This window comes from Pipistrellus kuhlii, unplaced genomic scaffold (assembly GCF_014108245.1).
Source record: "Pipistrellus kuhlii isolate mPipKuh1 unplaced genomic scaffold, mPipKuh1.p scaffold_m20_p_18, whole genome shotgun sequence".
In the NCBI taxonomy this organism is placed as follows: domain Eukaryota; kingdom Metazoa; phylum Chordata; class Mammalia; order Chiroptera; family Vespertilionidae; genus Pipistrellus; species Pipistrellus kuhlii.
Genome location: NW_023425493.1, coordinates 24,257,221 through 24,267,255, shown reverse-complemented (window position 1 = coordinate 24,267,255; position 10,035 = coordinate 24,257,221). Strand labels below are relative to the sequence as shown.

Below are 10,035 nucleotides of genomic sequence, written 5' to 3'. Positions count from 1 at the left end.
CAGCCCCAGGGCGGGGATGATGACAGCCTGCATGCTCAGGCACTGAGGTCACCTGCATCGGGACCCCAGCCCTCCCCAGGCCCCTAGCGCTGCTGCCTGCAGCCTTAGTCTGTCTGCACTGCAGGGCCCATGAGGCCTCCAGGGCCTCCTGGCCTCAGGAACCAGCCCCTCCCCAACACCAGCATCTCCGGATGCTTCCTGGTCTCCCCCGCTCCTGTGCTGGCCCGAGGACCCCGGAATTGGGGAAGAAAGAGCCAGGCGTGGTGGGAGGACGCATTACTTTATTCAAGCAGAGAGGGCAGGGCAGTCACACAGGGCAGGGACATGGGGTGTCAGGATACAGGAGCACCCCCTCACTGACCGGACATCCCATGAGGGTACAGCGAGGAGGGACAGGGCTGGTGAACCCCCCACCACCACCACAGGCCACCACAGCCACCTTCTCGGAGGAGTCGCCGGCCCAGGCCTTTTCCAGCCAAAAGGATGGGAGGAAAGGGGGTGCAAGGAAAAGGGGCCTAGTCCTACAGGGATTCGGTTGGCATGGTGTCCCCTCTGCAGGGTCTGAGCGGCTGGTTTCATTCCTGGGGCCTCCATTTTCGGAGCAGGCAGGTCCCCTTCCCGCACCTCATTTCGCGTTGGGCGGAAACACGGGTTGGGAGGTCATAAGTTAAGGCGCCGGTCCTGAGCAGGGAGGGGGCGTGGGGACATGTCCCCCCTCGAGTCCTAAGTGCAGGACGAGCACTGTCTCTAGTCTTCCTCCGAGGACCAGGAGTCCCCGTCGCCTTCCCTCTGAGTGAACTTCAGGAACTGGCCTGGGTCCAGATGGAGAGAAGCCCCGGCCCAAGGGGCCTTCAGGGCACTCCCCTCCTCCTCCTCCACCTCCTCCTCCTCCACTTCCTCCCCTTGGTCCCCCTCAAGGGCCCCCCGTTTTCCCTGCCCTGCTCCTTCAGACTGCCCCACCCCATTCACCAGCCCCCCATTCATATGCTCCAACTCATCCTTCAAGCTGGGGCCCTGGCCATTGACTCCAGGGGTGTCCTCCTCCGTCCCGCTGAGGGTCCCCAGAGGGCCTGGAACTTGGTCCTCCCTCTCCGAGGGAGCATCCTCAGACTCCTCCTCGGAGCCAGAGGGCTCCGTGCTGTCTGGGGACTCAGTCTCCTGGGCAGTCATAGGGGGGTCAGCGGCTGCACCCCTCAAGCCATCATCCCAGGGGATGCCGGCATCCACAGCCTCAGACCCCAGGAGGTCCTCCCTCTGAGGGCTGCTCATGGCAGGAAGGCTGTCCGCTGAGGGCCCTGGCCCCCACTGCCCGCCCGCTGGCTCCTTCTGCTCCTCTTCCTCCTCCTCTCCATCCTCCCCACTCTCTTCCTCATCTGCAAACCCATCAGACTCCCCATCCTGACCCCAGGCTGCAGGCTCCAGGGGCACCTGGGACACCTGGCCCAGAGGTTCCATCAATTCCCCGGGGTCCCCCTGAAGGACAGAAGCCTCAGTCCCCACATTGTCCTCAAATTCCTCTGACAGGTCAGAGTCCTGGCCACATTCCTCCTCATCTCCCCCTCCCTCTTCCTCATCTCCCCTTTCCTCTTCCTCCTCCTCCTCTTCCTCCTTCTCTTCTTCCTCCTCCTCCTCCTCCTCTTCCTCCTCTGAGTGGGCCCCATGGCCCTCAGGGGTCAGGAGAGCAAAGTCACATCCCTCCTTTCTGGCCTCCCCTTGGGGCGAGGGCCTCTGCCCTGCAGCTGGTTCCCACTGGGACGAGGCAGGGGAGCTGAGGTACAGGGCCAGGGGCGTGGAGTCAGGAAGGGTCTCCCCCAGCTCGTCAGCCTCGCTCTCATCTCTGCTCTCTTCCTCCTCATCTTGGAGGCCCTCGGGGAGTCCCCCAGGACCCAACTCCTCCTTCTGACCCTCCACCTTTTCCAGGGCCTCAGCCCTGCCCTCCAGCCCCCAGCCCGCCTCCTGGTTCCCCTCTGCTAGGGGCTGGGGCCCAGGGGCAGCTTCAGGGATTGGGGTGAGCGACGAGGGCTCAGTGGGCCTTGGGCTGGACGGCCCTAGTACTGGTTCTGCATCCTCCTCAGCTCCCTCTGATCCCAGGAGCCTGGGTTGAGGGGTATCACTTGCATCGTGGCACAAGGTCTCAGCGGGGAGCACCTCATCTTCTCCTGAGGGGACCTCAGGCTCCAACTCCACCCCAGCCCCAGGAGACTCCGGGGAGTCGCTGCTCTTTCTGGGCAGCGAGGAAAGCTCTGGCTCCGGAGCGGCTGCCTCCTCTAGGTCCTTCTCAGGCCCCTCTAAGCCCTGCATGCTCTTCGCCTCCAAACTCTCTCCCCCCAGGACTGGCTCCATCACCTCCTCTCTGGCCAGGTGGCCTGGGTCCTCCAACCCTACCATCTTCTGCTCCAGTCCCTGCACAGCTCCTGAAGCAGACTCACCCACGGCTGCCTCCAACCCCAAGGTGACCTCTGGGGAGGCTCGGCCACCCCCTGAGGCCTTATTCTCATTTTCCAGTCCTGGCTCCATCACCTCTGACACTCCCCAGGGAGTGTGGAGGCCTTGGGCCCCTGCGGTCTCTGGCTGCCCTTCAGGTTTCTGAAGGCCCTCAGCAACCCCCTCCCCACTGGTGCCCTCAGCTGGAGCCCTCTGCTCCTTGGGCTCAGGGCTCCCTGGGTGCCCCTCACCTGTGCTCCAGGCTCCTCCTTTGACAGGCAACTGCCGTTCTCCCTCCTCTGCAGATCCCTCCTTCCCATCACATTCCCTCAGCTCCAGCTCTGCCTCATCCTCATCGTCCGCCTCTGCCCTCCCAGAGGGCGTTTCCTGATCCAGTTCTTGGCCCCCCATCACCATATCTTCCCACCTTTGCTGATCTGCAGACAGCAGCAGCTCCTCTTCCAGAGACCTCAGCGACTCCTGATTCTCTCCCTTCTCCAAGTTCTCTTCCTCTTCCAGATACTTTTGACTTTCCTTGTCTACCTCTTCCAGAGACCTCACGTTTTCTAGGTCCCATTCTCCCAGAGATCTCAGTGGTTCTTGGTTCTCCTTTTCTAGGGACTTCCCTGACTCCTGGTTCTCTTCCACAGACCCCAGCGATTCTTGAATTCCCTTTTCTAGAGGTTTCGTGGTCTCGTGGTTCATTTCTCCCGGAGACCACAATGGCCCTTGGATTTCTGCAGACGTTACTGTCTCCAGATCTTCTCCTGCAGACGTTAGCGGTTCTAGATTCTCCGTTTCTAAACATCTTACTGCCTCTACACGCTCTTCGTTTAGGGACCTCAATAGCTCTTGATTCTCTTTTTCAAGAGGTCTGACTATCCCCTGGTCTTTTCCAAGAGGCTTCAGTGGCTCTGGTTTCACCTCTCCCAGAGGTCTCGATGCCATTTGGTCTTCCCCTGGAGACTCCAGTGGCTGTTGAGTCTCCTTTTCTAGAGGCATCGGAGTCTCCTGGTCCTCTCCTTCTAGAGGCCTCCGTGGTTCCTGGTCCTCCTTCTCTAGAGAACTCAAGGACTCTTGATTCTCTTCGAGAGACCCCGGAGACTCGGGATTTTCGTTTTCTAGAGTCCTCAGTGTTTTCTGGTCCTGTTCTTCTACAGACATTGGTGGTTCTTGATTCTGCTTTTCTGGAGCGCTCAAGAACTCAAAGTCCTCCTCTTCTAGAGACTGCACTAATTCTTGATTTCCCTTCCCTGGATATAAAAATGTCTCTAGGTTATCTCCAAGAGACCTCTCTAGTTCTTGATTCTCTTCTTCAAGAGGTTGCGATGTCGGCAGGTCCTCTTTTCCTACAGGCTTAAATAGTTCCAGAGTCTCTTTTTCTAGAGTTCCCACTGCCTCCATGTCCTTTTCTGCTAAAGACGTCAATAGCTCTTGATTCTCCTTCCCTAGAGGTCTCAGTGTCACTTGGCTCTGTTTTTCCAGAAACATCAGTGGCTCTTGACCCTCCTCTTCCAGAGACTTCAGAGTTTCTTTTTCCAAAGGACCCTGGGAGCCCTGGATTTCCTTCCTGTCCAGGTCCCCCTCTTCTTGCTGTGTTTGCTGCTGTGGGCTGGTTACCACTTTGACCTCTATGGCTATTTCTTTCTCTGCCAGTTCCCCTTCATCTTCCTTCTGAAATTGGCCGGACGCTCTAGTCTCACTGGGTTCTCCATCTTTGCCCTCTAAACTGGGGTGGTCAGGGCTGAGGAGTGGGGCCAAGGAGGCATGGTCCTCAGGGGACTGGCCTGTACTGGCCTTTAGCTGCTGGCCCCCAGGCTGCTCTGGTCCTGGCAGGATGCTGGCAGGGATGGCTACATTGGCTTCAGCCCTCATGGCCTGTGGAGACGGTTGCCGCCCAACCTCTGGCTGGAGCACAGAGAGAGGGGCATCCTGGGCCCTGATCTCTCCATCTGTCGCAGGGCAGGGAGCCTGAGCTGGGGGTGGGAGAGGGGTGCTGGCCAAGGTGGGGGTACGAGCCTGGAGGAATTCCTGGCTCTTCAGAAAGGCTGGAACAGGTGTCTGAAGAGTGTCAGGTAAGGGCAAGGAGAGGGGAGTAGGGCTGAGGACAGAGAGCAGAGGTCCCAGACGCTGGCCCTCTGGAGTACCAGGAAAATGAAGCTCCAGCTTGGGGTCTGGAAAGATGGAGGAAAAGAAACGGTGTCAGTATGTACTGGCGGGGGGGTGGGGCCACAGAGCAGTTACCATTTCCGACAGGAGTGTCCACGGGCCCTATCCTTGCCTCCTACTATATGGGTTGTTGGGAGCCAAGGAGTGGAGACTTAGATTGGCGCCTCTCAAGAAAGGAATTGCTCTGGGGTTTGGAAAGCAAAAAAGGGTACAGTTGGAGGAGGGGGAGCCTGGCCCCAGCTCTTACCCTGGAAGCTGAAGGAAGCCTTGGACCCGCCGCCAGGCACCTGCAGTCGGGAGTTCTCAGCCTCTAGGAGGGTCCTGGGGGGTGAGGGAGGGAAAGCTGGGTCAGCCCTGGTCCACAGGCCAGCAGGCAAACCAGCCAGAAAAAAATAATACAAGAAAACAAAACCCCTGCGGACTGAAGGGTCCCGGGTTGGATTCCGGTCAGGGACATGTACCTTGGTTGCAGGCACATCCCCAGTGGGGGGTGTGCAGGAGGCAGCTGATTGATGATTCTCTCTCATTGATGTTTCTAACTCTCTATCCCTCTCTCTTCCTCTCTGTAAAAAATCAACAAAATATATTTAAAAAGAAAAAAAAGAAAGAGAAAAGAAAACAAAACCCTAACATTGCAGGCTTCCTTTTCATTTTTCGTGCTATCCCATGAAAGCCACAGGTGGGCTGAGACTTGGCTGTGTACATGAAATCACATAATCACAAATCCAGATATCACACACTGGGTCACGGAGCATCCCACACATACTTGGGACACACAGATGATGAGCTCACAGACCCCAAGCAGATTCCCACACAGCAGGCACAATGTACAGCCCCCCCCCCCCCCACGTATAGCTCCCCCTCCCCACCCCTCCCCACCCTGGCTAATGACCTCATCCTGTGTGTGTGGTGTCCATTCTCATGCTAATGGTGCCATTGTCCACGCCACCATCTGGAGGGTCTAAGGAGGGGCTTCCCGGGGGAAGTGGGAATTCTCAGGCTGTTCCCATGGGATAGGCTCCCTCCTCCTCCCCCGGGGCCCCAGGAGCTGGTCACAGAAAGAAATAAAAGAATTCATCTAAATCCTTCTCAGGCCTCAGCACCCCGGGGGTTAAGCCTTCCCCAGACCCTCCCCCCAGCGATGTGACCAGGGTTAAGGCCCTCATCCTGGGATCTCTAAGTGCTCCGGGTCCCAAGCCTCTCAAGGCAATGGAGGTCTCTGTGCTCACGCCCTTGCCTCAGTACCCCAGGGGGACGGAGGAGGAGAGACCAGTAGGAGGGGGAAACAATCAGTTCAACAGGTTATGCCGAACATCAGCTCTCAGCTCTTCCTCGCGATCTCTGAGTCCGGTTAGTATTGTCTGCAGTCTCACCGCCATCCTTCTCCTCGCAGCATCCTGCCCTCTGAGCTCATGCAACGGCTCCCTTCCCCATCCCTGGCTCCTCACTGACCTTCCTTTCGGGGCCCTGCTTCCCCTCCCCTCCAGAGCCTGTCCTAGGACCCCTGCCTTTGTCTGTGGACTCTGGGGGCACTGTCTTCATGGCTTGCCTAACCCTGGCCCTCCCAGGGGGCGTGGTATACGAAGCCCTTCATGGTAGCAGAGCCCCTTCCGCAGGCTCGGTCACTGAACCCTCAGCCAGCCGGGTCAGTTTCCGGGAAGAGGCTGTGAGTTTCTCCAAGGCCGCACAGCCAAAGCAGCAGCACCCCCTGAGTCTCAGCCTTTCCCAGGGCAGGAAATGTGGCTAGCAGAAGGGCTGGGCAGGGCCCAGGGACTAGGATTTGAGAGTAGTCAGGCCCCACAACATTCAGGATGGAAGGGGCCTTGGAGGTCACCCAGCCCATCCTCCAGACAAGGAGACTTGCCAGTGCAAGCCAGTGCCACCTACCCAAACCTGCAGGTCCTCCTTTCTGGGGCTGCCCAAGGAACGTACCTCCTTGGTGTGAGAATACACACAGAGACAGGGCTTTTTCAGCCCCCTGGGGTAAGAGTCTGGATGCAGCTGCCCCACATGTGCCCAGCCCTCTCTCCTATTCAGCAATATCACCTCTCCTTGGGGGATTTCTTGGGCATGGGACACTTCTCCAGGCCTGAACCCATAGGGGATTCAGTGGGCTCAGGTGGGAAATATGCTGGTGTGAAAGGGATCAGCCTAGCGTCACAGAACCTGGTGGTGGCAGAGCAGCTACCACCCATGGCTCTGGACCCCTTCAGCTGAGGCCCTTCTGCCTCCTCTGGGTGGGCCAGGGTCAACCTGTACCTGTACGTGGCCACCTCCAGGCTGAGGGACATCTTGAGACGTGCCAGCTGCTGCCGACCTTCCAGGACCTGGGCAATCTGACTCTGTAGGTCCTTTTTCTCCTGCTCCAGGGCCTCCACGGCCAGCTGCAGAGCAAGCCAGAGGCGGTCAGTGAAGGGCAGGGTCCTGCCTACTGACTAGCCTGCATCCCTCTGGCTGCTGCAGCAGCACCTTCTGCTCCTGACTTCTCTGTAGAGCAGATTCCTGCCTCCCCACCCCACCCCACCCCTGCCCAGAGAGCCCCTTCTGGAGGCTCCAGAGGAGCACAGGGCATTTCCCATGGGTCTCCTTCTCTGAGGATGCTGATTAAATGATTGCACATGCTGCTCAGAACTCAACTGCCACAGGAAGGGGGACATGAGGGAAGGGAGGAGATGGCTATGGAGAGGAGGAGAGGGGAGTGGGAGGAGAAGCAGAAGGAAAATCGATTAATCAAGAAGCCTGGAGCCCGAAGCCCTGGGAGCCAGAACTGCCCCAGTCCCAATCACTGTCTTTGCTCCTCGCCCCCACCCCCTCCGCTTCCCACACGTTCTGGAATCCATCTCCTCTGAGAGGAGGGCTGGGGAGGTGGCCGTGGTGAGAACTCTGTCTGGCCCAGGAGGGGAGCTGTTTTCTCCGTGGCTGGTGCCTCGTGAGGGGGAGCAGCTGTCCCAGGCTTCTGGAATGTGTGCGGGGAGTTAAGAAGCCAGGACATGGGACAAGGGCTGCTGGCTGGTCCCTCATGCAGGGCCCTTCACCTCCACCTGTCAGTCAGGGGGCGGGGTGTGTGTGTGTGTGTGTTAGAACTTTGAAGATTCTGAGCAGCAGGACGCGAGGCTCAGCAGCACTGAGAAGGAAAGTCCTGGGCATCTTGCCAGTGGCAGGGGAGTCCAAGGAGGGGCCCAGAGGCCATCAGAGTGGGGAGATGCTGCACCCGTCTTGGGCTCTGTCTGCCCTTCCAGGCAGTCTGGTTTGAGAGGCTCGAACCCCGACCATTTCCTCCCTATTCTAGCGGGAGTTGAAAGTCTAAGGCCTCTGGCACCAGCTATGAGTCTTCTAAGAAGTGGCCCCTGAATGGGCAGCCACCCCCACCCATTCCCTTCCCCAGAAGGTCTCTGAGCCCCCAGGGGATTTTTCGAAGCCTCTTTTCGCCCAGGCGCCCCCCTCCTCACCTGGAACTTCTCAGCGGCCCTCAGTTGCTCCTGCCAGCGGCCCTCCAGCCTCTGCTCCAGGGCTGCCCTGCGCTCCTGGAGGCCGCCGCGCTCGGCCTGCAGCTGCTGCAGCTCCAGGTGCCCCCGGCGGGCGCCCTGCACCGCGTGCCCCAGCCTCTGGCGGGCCTCGCCCAGCGCCGCCTCCATGCGCTCCACGCGCTCCTGGTAGCCGCGCACGGCCCCGTGCCACGCCTCGCCCAGCAGCCGCGCCAGCTCCTCCACCTCGGGGCCGGGCGCCGCCGGGGGCGCGCGGGGCGGGCACGGAGGCCCGGCGGCGGCCGTGGGCACGGCCAGGCCCGCGCGCTCCTCCTCGTGCTCGGCGCGCAGGGCCTCCAGCTCGCGCTCCAGCGCGGCCGCCCGGCCGCTCAGCCAGGCCCGCGCGCCCTCCTCCGCCTCCGCCGCGCGCCGGCTGCGGGCCAGCTCCTCGGCCGCCCGCTCGCGGGCCCGGCGCTGCTGCCGGCACCGGCCCGCCGCGCCCTCCGCCTCCCGCGCCAGCCCGTCGCGCGCCACCTCGGCCGCGTGCCTCTCCCGCCAGCGCTGGTCCACGAGGGCCCGCAGCGCCGCCAGCTCGCCGTCGGCGCGGGCCCGCCACGAGGCGTCCCCGGCCCGCGCGCGGAGGCCCACGAGCTCGGCGCTGAGCAGCTCGTGCTGCTCCTCCAGCGCCTTCACCCGGGCCAGGTAGGCCTCCAGGCGGCGGTTGAGCTCCCACATCTGGAAGGATTCCTCCCCCAGGCAGCCCTCCATCCTGCACGTCGGACCCGCCGGAGATGGAGAGACGCGGGGCACCGGGAGAAGCCGGCGGCTCTGAGCCCTTTGGGAGGAAAGGGAGAAGGAGACGGATGGGACCAGGACAGGACGGGCGAGGAGCGGTGCAGCGGCTGGGAGTGGGGAGTGGGAGCGCGGCTATTCATACTCCCGCCTGTCCGGCCGGGGCGGGGCGGGGGCGGGGCCCAGGCCTTAACCCCTTCAGGGCTTTCTTCTGTCTGTCCTTGCGGCCGGCAGGGTGTGCCCGATGGAAAGTGGAACTTTTTTTCTTTTTTCTTTAATGGGACTTTTAAAGGAAAAGCCATGCCTGGAGAATCTGGTCCCAGGGTGGTGGCTATCTGAGGGAGGAGGCCGTGAGGAAGGGTCATCACCCCTGATAAAAGTAGATTATGGCCCTGACTGGTTTGGCTCAGTGGATAGCGGGTCAGCCTGTGGACTGAAAGGTCCCAGGTTCGATTCCGGTCAAGGGCATGTACCTTGGTTGGGGGCACATCACCAGTGGAGGGTGTGCAGGAGACAGCTGATTGATGTTTCTCTCTCATTAATATTTCTAACTCTCCCTCTCCCTCTCTGTAAAAAATCAATAAAATATATTTTTAAAAAATAAGATAGATTATGCACAGAACTAGAGGTCCAGGAGGTGCCAGGGCATTGGGGCCTGGGAGGGGATTCCAGTCTCAGTTACTCAGCTCACCCAAGCAAGGTATCACTTACTGAATTCCTCTAAGACTCCGTTTCTTCATCCATAAAATGGGAGCAATGATGGAAATCCCATGGTTGTGTGTGTGTGTTTTGTCATTGCAAATGGGCCCCCACCTCACCCAAAATACTATAATAGAAGGCAAAATTGCAAAGAGAGTCAGAGAGACACTGTCTGGGGAAAAAGAACAGACACGTTGTAGTGGGAGACTGCAAATGTATACACACCCCGTTGCCTCTGTGTCGTCAGAAAATAGAAAGGCAGGTGAAAGGGTACTTTCCCCATGACTCACCTCCAGCTTCCTACTGCTCTTCCACAAAACCCAGGCTCACGTTGCTTGGTCCCAGGCCTCCCCGTTTCAGGGAAGGGCGCCACATCCTGGCCTAGGTGTCTGGGACTTTTGGGCAGAGGACGCCCCCTGGTGGCCTACAGGCCTGGCCGAGAAGAGGAAGCAGAAAGAAGCGGCGGTTCTGCCCTTTATCACAACCG

General features: G+C 59.8%; 1 protein-coding gene across 1 annotated transcript; it reads right to left on the bottom strand.

Annotated features, from left to right (window-relative positions):
* Positions 1-266: 266 nt before the first annotated feature.
* On the bottom strand, positions 267-8,970 carry NES (nestin). Its single transcript, XM_036442493.2, has 4 exons — positions 8,043-8,970; positions 6,853-6,977; positions 4,841-4,914; positions 267-4,598 (listed from the first exon to the last, which is right to left on the bottom strand). The coding sequence occupies exons 1-4, from the start codon at positions 8,823-8,825 to the stop codon at positions 748-750; spliced, it is 4,833 nt and encodes a 1,610-aa protein (XP_036298386.1). The 5' UTR covers positions 8,826-8,970; the 3' UTR covers positions 267-747.
* Positions 8,971-10,035: the final 1,065 nt, after the last annotated feature.

Bases quoted from the DNA above. Each gene is read 5' to 3' on its own strand.
- NES (XM_036442493.2), bottom strand. From the start codon at position 8,825: ATGGAGGGCTGCCTGGGGGAGGAATCCTTCCAGATGTGGGAGCTCAAC. The intron at 4,915-6,852 runs GTACAGGTTGAC...CTCACCCCCCAG, and splicing joins CTGGAGGTGGCCACGTACAG to GACCCTCCTAGAGGCTGAGA. The intron at 4,599-4,840 runs GTAAGAGCTGGG...CCATCTTTCCAG, and splicing joins GGCTTCCTTCAGCTTCCAGG to ACCCCAAGCTGGAGCTTCAT.